The 25296-nt window shown below is 39.2% G+C and overlaps 1 protein-coding gene across 1 annotated transcript; it reads left to right on the forward strand.

Moving 5' to 3' along the window:
* The first annotated feature begins 848 nt into the window (after positions 1-848).
* On the forward strand, positions 849-20450 carry slc1a1 (solute carrier family 1 member 1). Its single transcript, XM_068587518.1, has 12 exons — positions 849-1137; positions 7136-7276; positions 8153-8245; positions 8360-8474; positions 9530-9572; positions 9718-9813; positions 10165-10349; positions 10646-10753; positions 11984-12106; positions 12211-12405; positions 17198-17332; positions 17419-20450. Exons 1-12 carry the CDS (start codon positions 1044-1046, stop codon positions 17657-17659), a joined length of 1569 nt encoding a protein of 522 aa, XP_068443619.1. The 5' UTR covers positions 849-1043; the 3' UTR covers positions 17660-20450.
* Positions 20451-25296: the final 4846 nt, after the last annotated feature.

A 25296-nucleotide genomic window follows, 5' to 3' on the forward strand; every position in this document is an offset into this window, starting at 1 on the left:
ACCTGTACTTAACTGCAACAAGGTGAAACGGTAAACCACGGGAGGTCAGAAAAGACTAGGGCCGCGTTTCCCAGATTCGTTAAGAAGTTCTTAAGCGCTATGAGCGTCTTAGGAGCGCTTTGAAAGAAGGACGTGTTTCCCAGAGTCGTTGTTAGCTTAAGACGATCTTTCACTAAGAAGGAGACGTAAGATCAGCCTGACCCACTCTTAACAGCAAAAGGCAGTTAAGAACGCGTCTAAGCCTTCTGAACGATCGAATCTGGGAAACGTGGTACTTATTTTACCTTAAATTACAAAACAAATATTTTTTTTAAAACAAAAACATTACCGTAGGGATTTTCTGCCCCTTTGTTTTCATTAACAACATTAACCATGTGTTTGAAACTAATCTGGGAGGAAAAAAAATGTTTCCCTCAAAAATGAATTGTGAACGGCGTTTGATTGTCTAGAGGCAGGCAATAATACAAGATCAGGTTGTTATTATCAGTTTAAATAAAACCTAAAGTAAAAAAGTCAAGTACTTTTCAAACTGCTGCATGTAACTCACAGCATGATTTGATGGAATCCAGCCTGATATAAAACATTAATCATGGTTTTACCTTGTGTAGCAGCTCTCAGAGTTATTTCTAACTCTTCCACTTAGAACGCAAAACTGATGTCACTCTAAGGAGGGAATGTCAGAGACACCTTGGATGGGGGAAGGGTCTCTCTCTCTCTCTCTCTCTCTCTCTCTCTCTCGCTCTCTCTCTCTCTCTCTCTCTCTCTCTCTCTCTCTCTCTCTCTCTCTCTCTCTCTCTCTCTCTCTCTCTCTCTCTCTCTCGCACGCACACACTCCCCGCCTTACACCATCACTGGCCAGCGGCAGCCTCTGATGGCTGATTCCTCCGCTGTATAACAACGCAGCTTCTCCATCCTGCTCTGCGGCGTCTGCCTCTTGACATCCACACCTGCCGGAGTGCGTGTCGCGTCTCCATTGTGATTTCTCGACCTCTCTCTCTTATATATTATATTTTCCTGTTTGGAGAAACAACAACATCGTGGATATGATGGGAAACAAAGAGCGACGAGGCGTGAATTTCAAAGGCTTGCTGAAGAGGAACTGGCTCCTGATTGCCACGATCGTTTCTGTGCTGCTCGGTACGTGAAGCCCCTGAATGCCTCACATCATGCATGCTGAGAGAACGAGACCTTCATCGCTGTGTATCTGTCCAACCTTCTTTGTTTCAGCGTTCAGATTGGCTTCAAACTGCTGTCACTGTTGTAAATAAATCAACCTCTCTTGCACCAGCTGGCCACTGCTTGACTAAACAGCAACAGTGACTGCTGCATGTTGGTCAGGGATCATGATAATTCATGATGTTATTTCATAAAATAATGAGGTGGGGGTGAGGTGTTGCAGGAGACACAGCCTCTGTCCTCCCGAGGCAGAGAGCATGTCTGTCTGGACGTGACCAGACTGAAGGGACCGCTGATGCTGGTCTGAAGAGTCCCGTCTCCGAGGCAGCAGCGCAGGCTGCGTGTCCTCTGGTCGGCGTCCGGACGCAATCGGTGTCTGCCGTCATGGCTCAACACAATCAGGCTGCACGGACATGAGAGGGAGAGTTTAACGACGTCTGCGAGTGAGCTGGGAAATTCAATGTCATGCCGGTGTGTTCAAGTACGGCGCTGTAGCCAGGGGGCAAATAGCTTAGCTGAGCATAAAGACTTGAAGCAGAGGGAAACAGCTCCCTCGCTCTGTCCAAGTCTTTCAGTCAGAGGATCGCCGGTTCATTGCTTGGTGTGTAAATGCCATTGTGAATGGATTAGTCCGTGCAGGTCGCCCCTTGTAATATAGGTAAATATAGTCCATTTACCAAATATACTATTATTTTACACTTTCTCTAAATATGTATTATTCATTATTTACTTTTACACATAGTTATATCTGTTACTTTTCCAAATCCTCTAGAACCACTCTTCACATCGTCATCAAATAAATCCCAAAACACCGCCACTTATTAAAACATAAAAAGGTATACTTTTAAAGCTGGTTTGCCTGTAACCGTCGTTATTTCATTACACTAAAACAGAGGTGAACACCAGGAGTTAAACTTCATGTAGAACACGAGGATGTGTTTTAACAGAATGCTCAGCTACTTCAGCACATTAGTGTGTCGCTCACTTTCGAGCCTCAATTGCTCTCAGTCTTTCTGTTAAGCTACGCTAACCACGATCTAACTTCATCTCCGTAGCTCTATACGCTGACATGCAATTGATACGCGTCTTCTCATCTCATGCTCAGAAAGAACACAAAGTACTTTACTGTTATACTCTGTCCAAAAGAAGCCTGATTGCACAAATCATACTTTTCAGTAATCAGTCATTTCCTGGTTTTGTCGATTGAGTTTCTGGTTTGTAGTTTTTAACAGTCATAGTCTCATATCTAGATAGGAGCAAAAATAGTTTTATGAAGTATTCAAGTTTTTATCTCCTCCATATAGGTCTATGCTGTTCTCTCTTCAATATTTTATAAACTTTGATAAATAGGTGTGAATGATTACAAACCACTCAGCCGATTATTGACTGCAAAAGGGAACATTTATTGGGATTTCAGTTAGACTTCAAATTGGGCTTTTTCTGAAAGCTGTTTATGGATTGTGTGCCTTTACCTTACTTGGAATGTGTCACAGAGAATTAAACATTTAAGAAATGCATTACCTGCTATGGTAATAATTACCTAGTGTACCTGTGAACACATTAGCAATCGCAGGAACAGGACATTCCATGCAAATCTTTAGGATGGATATTGAAGGACACTTTTAGCCTGCCTATACTCATTGTATGAGAAAGATATGTGTTGTAAGTTCATTAGTTTTTCCAGTTGTTTGGTTGGTTGATGTTCTGGCATATTGTGAACGGATATATTAGGAGACACGATAATAAACAGTAATAAAGTATTACAAACTAGCTCACATTAACAATTATTATATCTTCAGAGGCAAACACATTTCAAACGTTTCCTTTTTCATTTTTGACAAAGCAAGGTCTGCGTCAGTGCTCTGTTTACTGTCAGTGTTACTGAGTGTATCACTGACGATAAAGCCTACTAAGTGTCCTTTTGTTTTCGGTGTTGTTATGGTCTGTAGGTGTAGGGCAGAGGTTGAATCAAGCAGCAAAAACATCTGTTGTCCTTCATTCTTCTACCTTGATGAGCTCACTCTCCATCAAGCATTCTTAGTTACTGAAAATGTTTTATTGCATTAAAAAGAAAATCATTGTTGCTTATGGTGATATGGAGTATTGGAAGAAAGTCAGAGTTAAAGGTACAGATTGTGTTCTGTTGAAGTACCTAATAGTTCCCCCAAAATTCCTTCCATCTCACCATCATTATTTTGAACTCTGTACAATTTAAAGGTTTCAAAACATCCCAGCTGAAATGGTATGCTGTCTGGTGCGGTTATAAAACCATGGAGTGAACTTGAAGAGAACATACAGAGTGAGAAGCAGGGTACAGCCTTGAATTGTGGACCTGCAGCAAACCTGCAGCTAATGTGCTGATGTGCGCCATCTACAGGCAATGTGAGGTTTGTTAACAGTTAAATAATAATGGGTCGCTATAGCCTTGAGATCATTTAGTGGCAAGTGATCATTCTTTATGTTGAAGGACCTTGAAAGTCTTGTTTAAAGTCTTGTTGTTACTTTTCCTGGCCAAAATCATGAGCTTCCAATTTATATTATTATCCATAATTACAATGCAAGAACAAATTATGTTTGATTAATTTAATCATATGCTAGCAGTTCCTGCTGGGTTGGCTGACGCTACTCAATCACACTTTCACATCCGGACAGAAGCGGTTTGTCTGTTATTTTTTTTGTATCAAAACCAGTTTAAGACTTGTACTTTGAGAATATATATATATATATATATATATATATATATATATATATATATATATATAAATAAATAAATATATATGTGTAATATATATTTATTTATATATATATGGACATATACATAAATATGTATATATATATATATATATATATATATATATATATATAGAGAGAGAGAGAGAGAGAGAGAGAGAGAGAGAGATAGATAGATAGATAGATAGATAGATAGATAGATAGATAGATAGATACATTAACACGTTAACACAGCGTTAATCTGACAATCCTTTAACGGCGTTAACTATTTGATCATGCTTTAACTAGCATAATAGTTACTAGTTAAAACTAATTAAACAAGCATAATACATTTGGCAAAAATATACTGTGTAGTCATCTTAACAACAAAAATCAGTTCAAGAGGGTAATTTACACTGTGTAATTATGCAGGTATTACTGCAGCGATGAAGGCAATGCATTTTTCTACCTTTGTTTTTGTTTTTTGCATTGGGAGGGGCTTATCGCTTTAAATCTCTCCCAGATGGCGTAATTCAGACATGTGCATCTTGGCTCTCATAGTCCGGCCCGCGTGAGGTCAATTAAACACAAAAAATAAATAAACAAGATGCAGGCCATGAATGCAATACAGCAACACTGCTTTTACTTTGAACTCAATTTATGTAGGTGCGCACGCACTTTCGTCGTCTCACCAACAGGCAGTGTTGACGAATTGAGCCTGACGTGAAAGCACGTATTGTTATGTAGTTTCTGTTCTCAACATGCAGCGAGTGCTGCAACGAGTGCTGCAACGAGTCACTTGGCCTCACAAAGCGCTCACAGGAGGGCAGTCCGGCAGGCTCCGCGTCCAGATTGAAAGTTAATCGCGTATGCGCAAAGCTCCTGACCCGGCGGTCTGATCTACTATGGCAGAGCACTTTAAGTCAGTATTACTTCTGGATCTTTACTCTTCTCTCAAAGAAGAGGTATGAAAAATAAAAAATAAAAAACAATGAAGAAGGTGCAAAAATGCAAAGTATATGAAGTGTATACAGTAAAATAGTGGCTAACTAAACAACAAAAGCGGTGCTAGGGCTAGGATACTGATGTTGAGTCAACTGACAGAGGATCTGGCCAGAGGTGATTTAATATAAAGTCTAATAGCGGTAGGCAGGAATGTTCTCCTGTATCGGTCCTTGTGACAGTAGAGCTGAAGTTATTATCAGAATAAGTTAAACATTTACTCATACCTTCTTCTAGCCCCACTGGATTTGTAATTTCCCAAAGGCCACGGTTTGCCTGATGTGTTTAACGGGACGTGACCATCATAAATCGAATATTTACTGAAATTCACAAGGAAAATTAATCCCAGTCATGTAATTGTCAATCGAAACTGTTCAGCTCATGTGCTTCTGCTCTTCAAGTCCACCAGATAATCTTTTCTTTCTTCGCTTTATTAGTTTGCTGTTGGTGAGGAGGTGTATGTTTTTTTCCATATTAATTCAATCTTAGTGTTTACCATTAATTACCAAGACCCGCAGTTTACCAATCAACCAAAATTATTTGTATACTTTTCACGACTATGTGCTCATGATTAAATTTTATAGAAGCACAAAATTGGTTACAAAAGCACAAAGTTCTTAATTTTTCTCTCAAAGCTCACCAGATGCATTGTGTAATTTGCATTTCGTTAATAGTTATGCCACTATAGCAAACGCAATTAAAAAGATTTTGTGCCAACAATCACATTGGTGGTACACCTCAGTACATCAGAAAACAGGAGAGCTGGAAACAAAAAGCTGCAGCTGTAAAACTTGTTTGTGTTCAAATTGTCACAACTGTTCTGCTGTATAGCAACTGTCTTTGCTGCTGGTACCAAACTGTACCTTGTGGAGAATCTGCAGCTAGCTGAATGTGAAAGGTTGAGTGATTGTTCTATAGCTCAGCCTGGTCGTGACACCCACATACAGTTTGCTGTGTCATCGCAAGCATTTTACAAGTATCTTTAACGGCGGTCTGTTGTGTGTGATAGCACAGATGGAGGTTGGGACTGGATTACTAACATAAGTGAATGGGATATATGTGAAGTTTATAGCTTGAAGATACAATGTGCGTTGTGCCTTATGAATTCCGTCAGGGTGAAACCTCACGGATGAGCAATAATGTGACAGTTGCTAATGCAGAGAAAAAAACACCTGCATTCATTTAAGCATAACATAAGTTCAATGCCTTGTCAGCTGTCTTGTCCGGAGTTTTACTAACACTGATTTTGTGAGATGTGTACCATTCTAAAGAAAAGGCAAAACACTTTTTTATTTATTTTAAAGGTGAATTTAATTTAACTAGAAGGCCTCACAGTCATCACACCGTTTCTTTAGGGTTGTATATCTTTACTTTACTATCTTGCCCCTTTTAGCATCAATGATGGCTAACAGTCTTTTAAGATAATTGTAGATGCGCCCCTTTATTTTCTCAGGTGGTGAAGCTGCTTCTTGGCAAAAAGCCTCCAGTTCCTGTTTGAGATCTCCCCAAAGTGATACTGAGGCCAGGAGCCTTCAAAAGCTTTCCGGCTTCTATCCATCCATTATCCGAAGCGCTTATCCTGTTTAGGGTCACGGGGCGCTGGAACCGATCCCAGCTGTCAATGGACATGTCGTCAGTCCATTGCAGAGCATACACATGGAGACAGACAACCATTCACAGTCACATTCACACCTATGGGCAATTTAGAGTCCAATTAACCTAAGTGGCATGTCTTTGGACTGTGGGAGGAAGCTGGAGAACCCAGAGGGAACCCACGTTGACACAGGGAGAACATGCAAACTCCACACAGAAGGACCTGCCAGACTAGTATCCGAAACGATGTGTCTTGAAAAAGCCACCTTTTTTTCAGAGAAGCCTGTACTTGGATGAAAATGTGCAGGGGTCTCTCAAGAACTATTTATACAGAAAGTAATTACAGTCTAACAAGTCATAGGCGGGGAAACTTACCCTTAATTACCATTTAAACTGTTTGTCTTGTGTGTATGTTATCAGGCTAAATATTCAAAGTATTTAATGTTTTGATCATGGCCGTCTGGATGATTTCATTTATCATTATGATTTAAAAAGGGCACCAAATCATAATAATTGTCCAAATAATGGCTAATATTTCACAAATGCTGCCAGGGTATGTAAACTTGTGAAAACTACTGAATATCCAGCCAATGATTCATCCTTTTTCTTCAGTTGAGAATTCTTTATAATGGGATTTTGTCTTTCTCCGGATCAGGGATCAGTTTGGGTGTCGTGGTCAGAGAGTATGCATCCCTCTCCCACCTTCACAAGCAGTATTTCGGCTTCCCAGGAGAAATCCTCATGAGAATGCTGAAGCTTGTCATCCTCCCGCTCATCATTTCAAGCATGATAACAGGTAACTTCAACACATTTCTTTCTGTTTGTACTATTAGTCATAGTGAGGCACTGCAATGGCAGCTATGTACGTGCATAAAAACAACAACAACAACAACAACAACAACAACCAGATGACACAGTTTCCTGATTTGAGAGAGAGTAGCTCATGTCCAAACATATTGATTGAAGAAGCCATGGAAACATGTTGGAATTCTTCATTTAGGCGGTGTTTCATTCTTATGTGCGGGTCATGCACCACAAGGTTCACGTCCGGAACCTTTGCTGCACGTCCTTCCCAATTTCTGCACTGTCGGCTGCCAAATAAAGGCTCATCATCCTTACAATCCTATCTCAAGGTTTACTTACCTTTTTTGTTGATGCTTTAACAGCATCTTAGTCTTTGTCAACTCCATCAGAGGTGAAATAATTCAGAGTTGCGAATTTAGTGAGATAAATATTTTGAGGAAGTTTGCTCACCATATCCGATGATGAAGGCCGTGAGATGCAGTTGAAATAATCTGGTTGACCCTGGAGGTGTAATCATTTTATCATAATACTAATTACAAGGCTTTTTAGTAAATTAAAGAATCTACAATGAAATGTGCAGGAAATGTATGTCTACATACATAAAGAGATAAATAGATATGCAGAAAACTACTGTCACATTCCCTCCTTTTTAAAATTATTTTTCAACATTACATGTGAAGTAAAACACGTATCTACATGCCTAGGAGCTCTGTCCTCCACCAATTAAGGGTAAATAGTCTAACCAAATAAGAGGTGGTTCACAGAAATTGGATCAAAATATTCAATCTTTTCTTTTGATGTCTGAGAGAACAAGCTTTTGCTTTGAGATTCAAAAATGATTATTCAGTATTGTGATTTTTGTCCTCAGGTGTTGCAGCCCTGGACTCTGAGGTATCAGGAAGAATAGGTCTGCGAGCTGTTATTTATTACTTCTCAACAACCATCATTGCAGTTGTTCTTGGTGAGTTGATTTTTTTTTAATAGCACAAAAGTTGCTTTACAGTTAAGTCATTGAAATGTGTGAAAAAAAAGTGGTGGATATGAAACCTGAAAGTCAGGGTGTTGTTGTTTGCAGGAATTATTCTGGTAATGACTATCAAACCGGGAGTCTCTCAGACAGCTGATCACATTGACAGAGCGGGGACAACGCCCAACGTGACAACAGTTGACACACTCTTGGACCTCATCAGGTGATACAAAGCCATGTGATGCAAATGTATCATAACTATGAAATGTCCAGTCAATCTGATGTTGACATGACAGAGACTGCATGTAGGTCTTTCCCTGATAAGGCTTAAAAATAGAAATACTTGACTTGTGGTGACCAGTCCGTTATACTTTTTTCCCTCAGTTCTGCCTTTATGCTTCAAATGAGCTAAATTCACATCATGAACAAGTATGAACACTTTAGATGTCGTTCAACCACATCAAAAGTGTTTACACTTGTTCTGGATGTTCGCAGTCGAAGGCAGGGTGAAGCGAACATATCCTCCTTCTAATGTCCTTCTTGTGTCTTGTGCATGTTTTTGCAGTCTTGGGCCTTTGTCTGAATGCAGTTAATTGTAGTAAAACATTCAGACGGTTTCTGCGCAAAAGTAGTCATACAAATGAAATGTGACATAAGTAGTTCTGTGAAGGATCAAAGAAAGAGCTTGAGTGACTTAAACCTCTTACTTTAACACCTCCGCACACCGGGCCAATCGCTCCGGAAAAATGTTCATGGTCACAGAACGGTCTGTTTCATTGAGTCATTTACTTGAAAAGTTACGTCAACTTGGAAAGGTGACACCAACTTAAAAACTTTGGTCAAATTACGTAAACTCAGAAATGTACCGCCACATTGACAGACGAGTTGACTCACAGCAGCAGGTCAGCTGCTGTGAGTCAGCTGCTGATCCAAGTACTTTGGTAGCACAGCGTGGCCTTTTGCAGAGCTCTGAGGTTGACATATCCAACCTTCAGTTTAATGAAATGCTGACAATGGCTTTTGTTGAAAACAATGACCTGGAAATCCAATTCACCCACAACATTCTGTTGATAAAATTATAGCTTTCCTGTAGAAGGTATCTGCAAATTTGAGTGTTTTAGCTCCCTTGCTTCAATAATTTCCATTTACATCCTCTTAATGATTAAGAATGGTTTTGATCAACATAAAGAGTATTTGCAATGAGCCATCTCTTACAAATGTGTAATCCACATCATGATTGAGTGTATGTCACTCACCCCCAATCTTGTTTTTCAACAGAAACATGTTCCCTGAAAATCTGGTGCAGGCTTGTTTTCAGCAGGTAAGAGGCTTTGCATGTCCATCATTCATCTCTGTGGCACTTTCTACCCATGTTTATCATGTCAGCCTCCATCAGGGTCTGGTGAGCTCAAGTATGTAGCCATATTGAAGTAACACTGATGTTGTGAAATTTAACCACACTCTAGTACAAGACCAAGCGCCAAGAATTGGAGCCTCCGAAGGTTTCCGCCAACACCACTACAATTCCACCACATGCCACGACTTTGATGTCGGTGGTAGAGGTAGGTGTGCACATTACTCTGTTCTGTTCTTCTAGAGAAGCCACTACCTTGCACCACAGTTTACAAGTAGTTTCTCCTGGGATGTCTGTTGGGGTTTTTATCTTTACATTTGCAGTGTGTCCTTGTGGATCCATCTGCTACACTTCACGTGTCAATGTTTCTGCACCTGGCAAACAGTGTCTGATCTAAATGCATCAGAAGTAAAGTTGCCACGAGTCACTGGGCTGTGATCCTGTCGGATACATTTGCACAGCTCATCAATGGCTCTTTAGAGTAAGCTAATGTGGTTGTGAAAGCAGCTTCCTGACCTGCATATGGGTAGCTGAATGAATCCCCTCCTTGTCTTGACAGAACATAACCAAGGAATATAAAATCATCGGGACGTATTCAGATGGAATCAACGTATTGGGGCTTATCGTGTTCTGTGTTGCTTTTGGCCTTGTAATTGGGAAGATGGGCGAAAAGGGACGTATCCTCTTAGAATTTTTTGATGCGCTGAATGAAGCAACCATGAAACTGGTCCAGATCATTATGTGGTATGTATGAAAGACTGATCTATTTAATAACATTCTTTTTATATAACCCAAAATCACAAATCACAGATTAGAGGGCTTCACAATCTGTACACATACAACATCCTCTAGGCAACTATAAGTATTTTTATTTATCTTACCGTAGAACACTAAGAACAGTAGTATGTATTCATATTTGAGAAGCTGGAACTTGTGATTAAATCAAGTTAGCATTTCATCTGTCGTCCAAATGCACAGTATTTGCTACCATCTTAGATTCAATGCCACCAAATGACTCCAAACTTGATGTGTTTTTTCAGCTACATGCCAATAGGGATCCTGTTCCTAATTGCAGCTAAGATCATCGAGGTTGAAGACTGGGAGATCTTCAAGAAGATGGGTCTTTATATGGTGACTGTGCTGAGTGGGTAAGCTGTCCCATTACTCTGTATCCGCCTGTTCCAGACACCAGGATTTATGGTTGACATTTGGGCCAATTCAACCTCCAGTGATACAGTAAAAGCAGGGCTCTGTATAGGTACTGATAAGGGCCAAGGACATTTAAAATTGCTCAACCTGCAGCTGCAGTAATGAAAGCTTTGCTCATGACACTAAATCTAAGCGACACCATTAAAGACTGTACAGTAAATCCCCTCCAGTTAGGTCACGAGGTCAGTCCAAGGCTCCTACTGCTCCTGTAACAACATTTGCTTGCAACATTCACACTTTGTTGAAATGTTCTGAATTCAGCTTTCAAAGCCGATAAAATGTTCATGTATTATTGCTTCATGACATTGAATCACAGCAACACCTTTACACCTGACACTTAATCACATGTTTGTATGTCACGTGAAAAAGCCATTATTGGTAAATAGTTGTTTCCCAAAAAGTACAAAATTGTGCATTGTACAACTTGCCAATGTTGCTCCAGCTTTAGTTTTGAGGAACATCATTCTATTACAGCTTTTCACTGAGTTTGAATGAAATCAAATGGAGTAATTATTCAGGCCCCAAGCTCACAAGGTTGTCAGCCTGCTGAGAAAAAGAGATTATACTTTCTACCTGGTTTACTGACTGCTTCTTTGATCCTTGAGCCTTACAAAAGGCATAGGCAAGCTGAAGTACATTTTTATCCTTGAATTGATCCAATTGTTTTTTCACACTTTGGAGGAATACTGTAACATTTTGTGAAACATATTTGATTGTTTTTTTTCTGAGCGTAAGATGAGAAGATTGGCATGAAAAAAATACACCGAGAAACAATTGTAATGACTAATGGACAACCTTTATAATTTGGGAATTAACACTGATTGTTGGTTGGCATTTATTTTCTAATCTTGAAAGAACTTGTATTCCTGCTAGTTTTTTTAATAAGCGAGGCAAAAAAAGTCTCTAAAAGAAAAGGCTAACTCCAGTTGAACTATTATATTTGCAATTGACCATTGGGCTGCATTGACTGTTGCAATTGACCATTGGGCTGTTCAAGCCAGGGCAACAGTAGAGTTTGTTGTCTATAAATGAGAAAAACATTATTTTAATTAAGTATGAGCTTAAAAACACAACCCAATCACGACCCCAAATATCATATGAAAGTGTATCTATTTCTGTAATACAAAACATAAACATTGTTGTTTAATAATGTCTGTTTTTTTCCTCAGTCTAGCTATCCACGCCACCATCTGTCTGCCACTGATCTTCTTTGTCATTGTGAGGAAGAACCCATATACATTCACTTTGGGAATGGCTCAGGCCCTGGTGACAGCACTTATGATCTCTTCCAGGTCAGAATTTAATGAGCCCCTAACTTTGCTTGGAAAGGCAAATAATACAATTTAATATTTGTAAACCAAAATCATTGTGGGCCAACCGTTGTCTTGTCTTTCAGCTCTGCCACCCTACCTGTCACCTTTCGATGCGCCGAGGAGAACAATCGCATTGACAAGCGAATCACCCGCTTTGTCCTGCCAGTGGGTGCCACCATTAACATGGACGGGACAGCGCTGTATGAGGCGGTAGCCGCTATCTTCATCGCCCAACTGAATGACTACGCTCTGGATGTGGGCCAGATTGTTACTATCAGGTACATCATAGTCACTTAAGGTCACTTCTGACTGAAGGCTATAAAAGACTATAAAATACAACTTATGATACCATAAAATGCAACTATTGTTGACCAAGATTTCTTGCTAACTGTTGTCCAGAAAATACTTTAAAAAAAATACTGACCATACTGATGAAGACCATGTGATGCAGTTGTAAATTCACGTTGATTGCACAATTTACGTTGTTTGCACTGTTAGTTGCTACCACTGTTAGTTGTTAGCACTGTTAGATGCTGGTTCAGACATCTCCGTGTTCAAAGCTATGTGCAGGCCGGCAATCCAGGTTTACAAATGGACACAAAACGGATAGCCTGCAAGCATTGTTTGACTAGAGAAGATGCGATACTAATTGCGACTGGAGTTTTTTGTGGTCAATACCTTAAAGCAGGGGTGTCAAACTCAAAAACAGATACGGTCAAAATTTAAAACTGGGCTGAGGGCTGAACAGGATATTAAACACAATAGAAAGGATATTGGATAAAGTGCAAAAACAGAACCTTTTTCCGTTGCCAGAACCAGATGTTTCACATCTTTTCTTGGCTGCCAGTTCATTCATATTTGGACTATGTTCTGTGCTGTGGAAACCCTCAAGATGGAATGAAGGTGTGTATCCTGTATGGGTTTTTGTTCATCTTCATCACAGAGAACAGCTGCTCACACAGGTGTGCTTCCAAAGATGCAGAGCTTTCAAGCAGGATGGTGGTGAAGTCTCTTCGGGATGAAGCTTGAAAACTTTGCAGCACCCACAAGGTCGTACTGCCTCGAGTGTGTCATCGCATTGGAGGTCTATCAGCGCCATTTGGATGTTCACAGACGCGCTTTCCACGTCCACTGCAAATGGATTGCTGAGAAGTTCAAATTACAATTTCTGATTGCAAAGTTGGCAAATTGCTCATTGACCAATTGTGCCCAGTTTATCAATCAGGAACACAGCGACATGGTTTGTCAGTGTTTGACAACACGGAAAGTGACTCAAGTTTCCTTGATGCATCGGAGTCTCCCGAAGGCGCAGCTTGGCTCGGAAAGCTCTCACTGCATTATACATGTCTGTGATCACACAGACATGTATGAAGCTGGAGGGTTAGTGCAGTGAGATGCTTCACAAAAAGGCGAACGCACATCACAAATTTTGGACTCAGTGCTATGTGGTGTCTCTCCCTTTGCTTTCCAAAACCTGGAAGATTTTCTTATGTAACAAAAAAAAAACCTTTGCTCAAGAAAAGACTAAAATTGTAGGTGATTTAAGCCAGCGGTCCACACCCTTTTCTGCGCCACGGACCGGTTTAGTTTTAGACAATATTTTCACCGTCCAGCTTTGAAGGTGTGGGGGATGATTATGACAAAATAAAATGATATGAACGGCATAAAAAAAAGTATAGTGCATAAAAAAAACTCATTACGCTGAATTATTGCTGTATTATGAAGTGAGAATCACCTGTAGCAATAAACTTGTATTCTAAGTAGGATTTTATGTAGCTTTCTTTTTCTTGGAAGTTGTAGGCTCTTCTTCTGTCCCCTCAGTTGGCCTTTCCCCCTTTCCAAAGAAGCTCTCCAAAGACATTTGTTTTTTACTAGCTTATTGGCATTCATTTTTGGGGTAACGTATCATGTTACCGAGACAAGCGCCTTTTCAGAAGTCAAGAAGCCTTTTTTTATTTTACATTTTTAAATAAAACATCTTTCAGACCGTGATAATAAATAATACATTGAGTTTGTTATGTCTGACTTAAGGTATTGAGTACCAATACTCAGACCTAACCGAGTGGTTAAGGTCAGGAAACTTTGTGGTCAACTATAAAATACATTTTTAAAAAATGACTGCTTTGTTAAGGCCAGGGAATAATCGTGATCATCGAATCAATAAATCAAAGTTGGCTGTTGATACAAAAACAACCTACAACCTACTCCTGATGAAGTTTTTACTCAACATTCAATGAGTTCGACATGCCCTTTGTAAATGTTACATTTTTTAATGTAGTTTTTACTATTCTGATATTGTGCCCTTTGAATTGTTATCATCTGATGTTCTGGTACAAACTGCATGTATCTGTCACGACCGGGTGTGGAGGGACAGAGACTCAGGTGCAGAGGAATCATAACAGGAGGCACGTTAAGAAATATAAATACTTTACTTCTTCAAACAAGATAACACAAAGGCAACAAAGCGTAGTTAGAAAACTAACACTTGAAGGTGATGCACATACCGGTAGACAAAGACAATCTGGCAGGGGACACCATCTCGGAACTCATCCATAAAGCCAAAACCACCACCTGTCAGCTTGATCCTCTTCCCACCTACCTTTTCAAAGCCTGTCTGCCATCCATTTCACCCATGATCACCAACATAATTAACTGCTCCCTCACCACTGGTACTGTGCCCCTCACTCTCAAACTGGCTGCCATCACACCTATCCTGAAAAAACCCGTTGCTGACCCAGCTGTCCTTAACCATTACCACCGGCCCATCGCCAACCTCCCCTTCATCTCCAAAACACTTGAAAGGGTGGTTGCAGCACAATTACACTCCCACCTTGACACGAACGACCTCCATGAACCATTCCAATCTGGCTTCCGTCCAAAACTTAGCACTGAAACAGCCCTGGTCAAAATCACCAACGACCTCCTCTGTGCAGCTGACTTCGGACTCCTTACAATTCTCATCCTCCGCGACCTCATTGCAGCATTTGATACCATCTCGCACCCTCTGCTCCTGGACCGCCTGGCTGGCATTGGAATCACTGGTGCTGCACTGGGCACACTCCTCCGTCACCATGGGATCTATTTTCATTGCTACGCCGATGACACACAGGTCTACATCTCCTCTAAACCGACTGCTGCCATCACTCCGACCTCCCTTATCACCTGCCTTGATGACATCCGGAGCTGGATGAGCAGGAACTTCCTAAAGCTAAACGGCAATACAACTGAGGCCCTGCTCATCAGCTCCAAATCCATCATCACCAAATCCCAACACGCAAGCTCCACCCATCATCGTCAACAGATTCCCTGTACACTTCTCCCCCCAAGTCAAGAGCCTCGGCGTCATTCTGGACAGCACTCTTTCATTTTCACCCCATATTCAAAACATCACCCGGAGTGCATTTTTCCCTCCCTGCAACATCTCCAGACTGCGCCCATCACTGACCCAGTCCAGCGACTCCTGCAATGCCCTCCTTACAGGACTACCCACCAAACTCATCAACAGACTGCAAATCATTCAGAACTCGGCCACTGGATCATCACCTGTACCAAATCATCGGACCACATCAATCCTGTACTCATCCAACTTCACTGGCTCCCTGTACAATACCGCATTGACTACAAAAACCTTCCCCTCACTTATACTTTGTTGTTTGTTTTTGTTTGCTCTTGTCTTCACGTTTGTGTTCTGTAGCGTCTGTTATTGTCTATTGTGTAAAGCGTCTTTGTGTACTATGAAAAGCGCTATATAAGTTGAAACTATTATTATTATTATAAAGCTGTCCACAATCTAGTCCCCACTTACCTCTACAACCTCCTTCAGGAATACACTCCCTCCAGCACTCTTCGCTCATCCTCTTCTGGACTGCTAACCATCCCCACGCCTCAGTACCATGGGTGCCCGAGCCTTCAGCTGCTCAGCACCCAGGCTCTAGAACTCCCTCCCCCAACACATAAGATAATTAGACTCTATCACATCGTTCAAGACTCAACTCAAAACTCACCTGTTCAAACTGGCATACACTTTATAACTGATCCCTTTGCACTTCACTTTTATTATTTTATTGTAAGGCGACCTTGGGTGACATGAAAGGCACCTCCAAATAAAATGTATTATTATTATTATTATTATTATTATTATCATTATTATTATTAAGGGAAAGCAGGGGAGTATATACACTGCCTGGCCAAAAAAAAGTTGCCACCTGGATTTAACTAAGAAAATAGGTACGAGCCTCCTATTGAATAGTAAGGTTAAGGTTCAGCAGCAGTATCTGCTCAAAGAATGAAGTCAGCTGACTACCTGAATATACTGAATGACCAGGTTATTCCATCAATGGATTTTTTCTTCCCTGATGGCACGGGCATATTCCAAGATCACAGTGCCAGGATTCATCAGGATCAAATTGTGAAAGAGTGGTCCAGGGAGCATGAGACATCATTTTCACACATGGATTGGCCACTAGAGAGTCCAGACCTTAACAACATTGAGAATCTTTGGGATGTGCTGGAGAAGGATTTGCGCAGTGGCCAGACTCCACCATCATCAATACAAGATCTTGGTGAGAAATTAATGCAACAGTGGATGGAAATAAATATTGTGACGTTGCAGAAGCTTATCAAAACAATGCCACAATGAATGCGTGCCGTAATCAAAGCTAAAGGCACTCAAACAAAATATTAGTGTGAGTGACTTTTTTTTGGCCAGGCAATGTATATACAAGAGTGGAAAAACAGGTGTAGGACATAAACAAACAGGGGACACACATGTGAGTGGCTAAGGGCAGGTATAGGGAATCAAACAATCAGGAGACACACATGCACAATCAGAGACAAGGCATACAGGAGCAGGAAGTGCAGGGACACAGAGGACAAACTACAAAATAAAACAGGAAGACACCCAACACCGTGACAATATCTGCCACAGTCAATCTTGCCCACACTTAGTTTACTGATGGTGTAACAGAACCTCTTGCTGCCATTTGGAGCCACCATTGTCCAGATTTCTCACATTTCATTTCTGCATGTTATTATGAAGAATATTGATGACATTGCATCTGTGTGTTGCAGTATAACAGCAACAGTTGCCAGTATTGGAGCAGCAGGAGTCCCTAACGCTGGCCTTGTCACCATGGTGATAGTCTTAACAGCTGTTGGATTACCTGCTAATGATGTCACTCTGATAGTCGCTGTGGATTGGCTGCTGTAAGTTTATCCTTTGACTTTCAATCTTGAATGTTTCTCCCACCTTTCCTACGGTGCTGTAGATTTACTTAATTGGTATGTTTCAGAGACCGGTTCCGTACTATGATCAATGTTCTTGGCGATGCTTACGGAGCCGGTATAGTCCAGAAACTATCCAAGAGGGAACTGGAAAGGATGGATCTGACTTCGGACGCGGACGTCGCCAACCCTTTTGCTCTGGAGGCCACCTTAGATGACGAAGAGTGCGAGAAGAAATCCTATGTCAACGGAGGTTTCACTGTCGACAAGACAGATGCGATCTCCTTTACTGAAACCTCTCAGTTTTAGCCTGTGCGGGGTCCGAGGAGCAGAGAAAGTGCCATGCTGCTATGGATGTAAAACGAAAAACCTTCCATCATGTATCAGCACCATGACGAGAGAGGAAAACTATCCAACTAGACCCATCCAAGCTCAGACATCAGCAATAGCAGCCTCCCTTAAGCTTATCCAAGATGATCACCCTTCATGTTGGACATTTACTACCATGACTAGATTAAAGTGCTTCCTTCTTACACTCAAAATTGTGCCAAGATTTAAAAAAGAAAAAATCAGTTTTCTTTCGAATGAAAGTGTTCAAAAGAGCTGTTTGTATGTGTCTTTTGGACGTATCTGGAGTATGTGTATGTATTTAAATGTTTCATTTAACAAAAGTAAAAACAAAACAATAATCTAAATTTGAAACTCCATTCCCACTTTATTTGCTCTTTGATTAGACAATAATTCTGACATGTCTGAATGATCTTTTTTGCGTGTTTGTTAAAACTATATGTCCCATAATGCACTGCTTGTATATCTATCTGTATATCTAAATTGTGCCAAACGTATAAAAAGGTTTTTCACTGAGTTGCATGACGCATTATGTTAAAGAAATGCTAATCGCTTGCTGCAGACTGATTTTTTTTATGGAGACCACCCAGAGACTGGAGTGATTAACCAAGGCTTATAAAGTCATTTAACACTGTGAAACTTCAGTATTTTTTTTCCAGAAACATATCACTAACATTTATTGCAAAGTATAATGACCATAACTAGTGTCTGTGTTTAGGCAGTGTGACGAAACATTACAACATTACTTTACATTAGATACCACAAATTGTTCCATCTCACACAAAGTTACTGTGATTGTCACCTACAGCTACGACAACTTTGTCTTTGATTGTTTTATTATTTACCAAAGCAACTGATCAAATGCTGACCAGGATTTAGTAAATTCATTCATAACATCTCAGCCAGCCCTTGACATCAACTGGTTTGTAGTCATGCTATAAAGCTGCAAACTGGCACGGCACCATGAAAAATACCAAGCTGAGTGAATCATTTCCAAACTTTGTGCTGTATTAACATAGCTTGTCCTATCTGCATCTTTTGTGCCTCTAATACCAAATTGAAACAACTGAAAGACAGTACATAAAATAGTCTGCCGGCCATGACCCGCTTAGCTATGTGCCATATTTGTGTAACTTTTACAACACGTTAGTTAGCATGAGCAAGGAACAAAGACTTTGAGAGCTTGAGATGTTCTACTGAAGTGGTAGTGGGGATTAAAAACCCAACGTTCCAACAACGTTGTCAGTATAAGAAATGTCCAGTTGCAGAAAAGGTTGGAAACTGCTGCCAAAGACAACAAAAAAAATTGTGAGAAACTGCTGTAATAGTTATCTAGCAAAAAAATAAACACTTTGGCCTCTGGGAAATTGTAATGGACATGTTAAATTATTTTCTAATATTATTTATATATTAATAATCATTAGTTGCAGCCTAAATTTAGCTATGAAATATATTTTGTACAAATCTGATAGTAAGGGCTAAGTTTGGAGCAAGAGGAGAGTTAAAAAGAGCAACACTAACCAGGTTTCCATTTTGCAAATTTTTACTGAATTTGAAGGAAATCTGCAAATCAAATCAAAATGAATGAATGCTTGTTTCCATCCACTACCGTTATGCAATTATTAGAAGTTAGTTCATCTAGATTAACACTTTGAACCTCAAACTGTAAAAAACTATTTAGAAAACTCAATGGAAATATGCCATTTCTGTTAGTTTAATGCATTGTAATAAGAAAGGTTACATCAGGTCTGAGAGGGTTGATGAGGTTGTGGGTTGATGAGATTCTTTGGACGTTGAAGTCACAGGCTTCATATACTTCATCATTAATACACCAAATCTTTTTTTCATTGTTTTGGCATTGTTTTTTGCATCAGACAAATAATTTTTGCAACATTTTCCCTATTTCCCTTTTCAATATTTCCACGCAGGATTTTCATGAGAAAAAACAATGTGCGTTAAAACGGGTGGATGGAAACATACGTAATCTGTTTAGTCAATTTCATGCCAATATAATAATTACCTTTTGATAGTTCTTGTGGGCAGGGGAAATGGTGGCAACACATACTTAACCAGTAGTTTTTAAAATACTATGGACAAATGTGTTGGATGGACAGACCGACCAATGGGCCTCACCTTCCTGAGAATGTCAATGACAGTTAATCCTTTGACGTAAATGCCACAAATGATACAAGTGTCTGTACCTATGTTAATGCTCCTTGGCTGTATTGTTATTTGTGATGCTCACTGCGTGTGATACTTGTGGTCTAACGTTTCTTTTTATAAAATGTATACCCATGTCTGTAACCCAGATGTTTATTTGACTCAAAGCAGCAGCTGAATATTATGACGCCTGCACATGTACATACTGTACAGTACTTAAGCTTGGAATAAGTAGTGTAAAGTTGTTTGGTGAAGTCAACTTAAAAAACATAACCTGGGACCAACAGTGGTGTTGCTGAGGGTTTTCTGTTGTACTAATTATGTTATATGCCCAGTGATGGTCCGTAATCAATGTTTCCAGCATGATAATCAATACCATTGTCTCTAGTTTGAAGAAGTGGTCATTCTTTTCTTTGGTTTATTTTACATAGTGCCAAGAGTCTGCGCCAAATACCTTAACCATCTCCTGGCAGGAAATACAATAATCCATCGCAACATTAAACTTAATGACACTCATGTTATCCCATAACATCACATATGGATGTATTTTATAGAACTACAGACCCAGCACATCTACATTCTACACTCAACAATTAAGCCTCTTGGTTGTTTGTTGCTCAGATTCTGGTTGAAATAAAACTATCTCAGTAGGTTAAAGCACAATATCCTAATGTAGGACGTGTTCTATTTGTAGTTATATGCTGGAATTCCCTGCTCGTTAGACATGCTAATTTTAGTGGTCTGGCTTGGGTGAAAATATCACCTAAGAAACACCTGTGACATTTTCTGCAGCTGTGTCAAAAAATGGTAAGTCTTAAAAGGTGCCTTTGAGACTTCCCATTTGCCCCAAAAAGCTAAGATTTTCCATTGAACTTCATATGCATTGTATTAAGTACATGCTGTTAGAAATGCATGTTGGTCAAGCTCCCACACCTTTTTATAAATTAACCGCAAACATGTACATGCAAACAGCCAAATATGTATACCCTGTCCTGGACAAATGCAAAGTATAGTAAATGCATTGTAATTATATGATTTTAAAAAGTACATTTCAGAAAGATATTTAGTCCCCTCTCAACAATAGCTTTTATTTGATGGGAAAAGTAATTGGATAATAATGAAGTTATACAAATAATATCCAGCCTGCAATGGAAAACTTGCTGACAGAGTAGACAATTACATAGTTGACATTTGTGGCTAGCGTTTAATGAGCACACGGTGGACCTTCAGTTATCAACATGATTCAGTTTGCAAGCTGACTGTATTGTGTTGTCCTTGGGGTCATTCTGACCCAAGATGAAATCAGATGAAATCTTTTGCCATCAAAATATATTTTTTGATCTTTAGAGGGAATGAAAATAATGGGTGTTGTTTAATACTATGCTATTTATGATTATGAGTAATTTGAAGTAATTTGATCGAATTATGGGCGAGTTATTTAATTTAATAACGTCTGTTGTCCTCTGGGGTCAAAATTACCCCGCAGCACAAAGTGGAACAATGGGGCAACTTGTCCCCCATACTGCTTTCCAAAACATCTTTGATCTTGGATGTTTGATGTGTGGGGTCAAGCAATGGTTATAACATGAACAACAAACAGGTCTTTTCTCACAGGTGTTGGGCCTTTCCCATTTTTGAGAGAGACGGGCAGCATGAGGAGGCAGGATCCACGCGATCCAACATGCAACCACATGCTACTTCTTCCTCTGAAGAAACACCACATTACATGCTGCACAAATTGAAGGTATGAAGTGAAGGAGTATGAGGAACATGGTGATGAGGTAGTGAAGGAACATGGTAATAAGGTAGTGAAGGAACATGAGGAACATGATGATGAGGTAGTGAAGGAACATGGTGATGATGTAGTAAAGGAACATGGTGATGAGGTAGTGAAGGAACATGAGGAACATGGTGATCACTTGTGACAACTTCTCTACTTCACATGCCCTCGGCCTGCAGCTGCTGAAAAGAAAGCTGTCCATGGTGGGGACAGTACTGAGGACTGAGCTGAGCTTTCTCCTGCACTAGTGTCAAAAACAGACGGGGCTCGGTTCTTATCCAAGTTTGCCTTCACCGAGAGCCATGCTGTGGTGCCCTATCGCCTCAAAAAACAGAAGTGTTCTTCTGGTGATTGCCACATTGCAGCAGGTTTGCTCAGCTCTACCTCTGCAGCAGCTGCCCCTCTAGCCCGTCACTCAGAATTAGGAGGGGCTAATTCTGCCTTCGCCAGAGTGATCTCAAAACATGGAAAATATGCCAAAAATGCAATCTGCAAAGATCACATCATTACTATTTGCCTCACATGCAACTAATGGCACATTTCAACGTTTTTTATTTTGAAAATATAGTTTTCAGATGTCTTGGAAAATAATATTGACGTTTTATATGTCAGGTGAGTTGACCAAAAAGTTGAAACATAGAGATGAGTGATAATTTATACTTTATAAACAGTCAAATCAGACAGGGTCATTTTGAATTGAAGTATTTTAAAAACATTATGATCACTTAAGTTTGACATATACCAGTCTGTGATGATCTATCAACACACAAGACTCTGATCGTCAACTGTCGTTAGAATAATTGATCATTTTATTTCTTTTTTATTCATAAACAAGGTAAAAGTTCATGTAAATGAGGTCCCAATGGCCTTAAATTTAAAATGGAATAAAGAAATGGTCTGAATGTGTTTGAATGAAGCTGTTAAGGTGTAACACAGAATTTGGGGAAGTATTCACTTAAAATTCTTTAAACAGTCAAACCAGACGGGGTTATTTTGATCCCAGAGGACAGCAGGTGTAATTATGTGCTGCCATAAGAAAAATTGAAGTATTTTAAAAACATTATCCTCACTGAACTTTGACATATGCCAGTCTGCGATGATCTATCAACACACGTGACCATGATCGTTAACTATAGTCAGTACAATTGATAATTAAATGTTTTTTTTACTCATAAACAAGGTAAAGGTTCATGTAAATGAGGTCCCAATGGCCTTAAATTTAAAATGGAATAAAGAAATGCTGTCACTGTGTTTGAATGAAGCCGTTATTGAGATGTAACACAGAATTTGGGGAATTATCCACTTTAAATTCATTAAATAAGAGTCAAACCAGATGGGGTCATTTTGACCCCAGAGGACAGCAAGTGTGTTTATTTGCCGCCATTAGAAAAATTGAAGTGTTTCAAAAACAGCATCTGCACTAAACTTTGATGTATACCAGTCTGCGAATAAATTGAAGTCAAAATAATATAACGTCAAAATAATTAATTGGTTTAATTTATTTTCCACTCAAAAACAGGGTATACTTTCTTTTTATAAACAAGGTCTTTTGGCCCTAAATTCCAAAAAGAAAGATAAAAATGTGGTAAAGGGTTGGACTGAAGTAAGACTAAAGGTGTAAAACAGAATTGATTGACAATTTATACTTCATGCCTTAAATAATGGTCAAACCAGTTAGGGTCATTTTGGTCCCAGTGGACAGCAGGTGTATGGCTAACGGGAGGACCTTACGAGGGTTTTAACAAATGGATTTTGAATTTCTGAAAGATTTTTATATTAATTGATATTTCACTGTGAAATATGGGCATGATAAGCATGACAAAACACTACACATATAATATGATGAAAATTACAAAATATAAGTGTAAATACTTAGTCTGCAACATGCCACCGTTTCAGACCCCAGTGAAGAAAGACAAATTGGTGGCAGTAATGTCATTGAAAACAGAGGTTTTCTTAAAAGGGGAAGTTACCCTATAATGACAGGGGGGGGGGACATCAATGTCAGGGAAATGTGAAAAATGTTCAATATGATTATGAAAATACAATGTACATAATCAAAATGACTCATTTCATCAAATAACTTGTGGACAATACAACCATATCATTTTGGAGGGAAATTTAATATCATTTACACACTGTAGTTAGCAAAGCAGTGTGTGGGACATGCCAAAATCACAAAACAGCCAATAAAACAAAACGGTATAAAATGAAGGGAACACATTTAAGAGACTCATTGTATTGATATGTGTGTAAATATTTTGTCATTTATATAAACACCTCAGAGTTTCATTATTTTGCTACATTTTCAAAATTACTGAGTGATTCTGATGACACCAAAAGCACTTTAGTGACATTGACCAAGCTAATGTGTCCATACTTAACCACGTACGTAGCTAGGCTTGCGTAGAAAATGAGCAAATGCATAAACTACTCTTAAAAAGTCTGCGCTAGTTTGACACGCTAATTTAAGTGGTCAAGTTGGGAAAAATCCCAGAAGAAAGACTTTCTCTGCTAGATATTCAAAACAGTTCCAAAAGCAACAACCATGTGTCTTTGCAGTGTTAGCAGCTATGTAGCATAGAAAAAAAATCCGCTTTGTCCTTGACAAAGTATCATGCGGTTGTTCAGAGGTCATAGAGAGTTGAAAGAGTAAATGCTTTCTATTTTCAGAATAATATAAATGTCAATCGAGTATCTTAATGGTGTTCACCGAGTGCTGTCAGGTTCAGTGTGAATTTAGATGACTATTGTACATCATTGGACCATGATGACATCTTGTGACGGGTATGTTGGGCTTCATGACACTTTCCATTACTTTACCCCAAGACGACAAAATTCCAGATCTATAGTGTTGTAATTGAAGGGATTCTCAGTATCTAGGTTTTGATAGTCATAAACTGCCATATTTGAAATAAGACATAGGTGAATGAAGGCGCTTGTTTGTAATTTCATACTGATCAGAAATGATAAGCCCGAGTAAATCAGGTTGTATTCTACATTTCAAAAGCACATTGGCATCAACCCAACCCCCTTTCACTCAAACTACTTGAGTACCCACAGTATGTAAATCAACATGTACATGTATATGTAACTCCAAGCAAATTAAAGAAAAGTTGCTCAATATTTTTCTGATTTTGTTGTTTTTATCATATATTTTAAGTTAACTGAGTTGTTCATGTGGTTGAAACAAGTACAAGAACTCATTAAATATGGTTTATACTATACATAAATATCTAGATAATAATAATAAAAACAAATCTGACAAAATGTATCGTTTCATTTTGTTGACACAGACTCAAAGTTTCTTTTACAGGGTATTTTGTATCACTTCATGAATCTAAAAATACTATTAATAGCCATAACCATGTTTTTAGGAATACAATATTTTATATATTGGACTATGAATGATATATGAACCAAACCTTATGTAAAAATCTTCAGAATATAGAAAGGAATTCAACTTGAATGTTTGGTGTATAAGTTTAAGTGCTAAAGGAAGACTTCTGGTTCAGAGTCTGAAAAAAATCTTATTTAAAGAAGATTTAAAGAAAATTAAAAGGAACACTTTGAAAAGTCATGATCTCAATGTGGGAAAAAAGTATGTTGGAGATTTATACTAATATGAATAGTTTAATATCTTAGGAACTAAACAATG

Source organism: Clinocottus analis, unplaced genomic scaffold, assembly GCF_023055335.1.
Source record: "Clinocottus analis isolate CAN_PGR_092001 unplaced genomic scaffold, fCliAna1.0.p SCAF_21, whole genome shotgun sequence".
NCBI lineage: Eukaryota > Metazoa > Chordata > Actinopteri > Perciformes > Cottidae > Clinocottus > Clinocottus analis.

Bases quoted from the DNA above. Each gene is read 5' to 3' on its own strand.
- slc1a1 (XM_068587518.1), top strand. From the start codon at position 1,044: ATGATGGGAAACAAAGAGCGACGAGGCGTGAATTTCAAAGGCTTGCTG. The intron at 7,277-8,152 runs GTAACTTCAACA...TTTTGTCCTCAG, and splicing joins CATTTCAAGCATGATAACAG to GTGTTGCAGCCCTGGACTCT. The intron at 8,246-8,359 runs GTGAGTTGATTT...TGTTGTTTGCAG, and splicing joins CATCATTGCAGTTGTTCTTG to GAATTATTCTGGTAATGACT.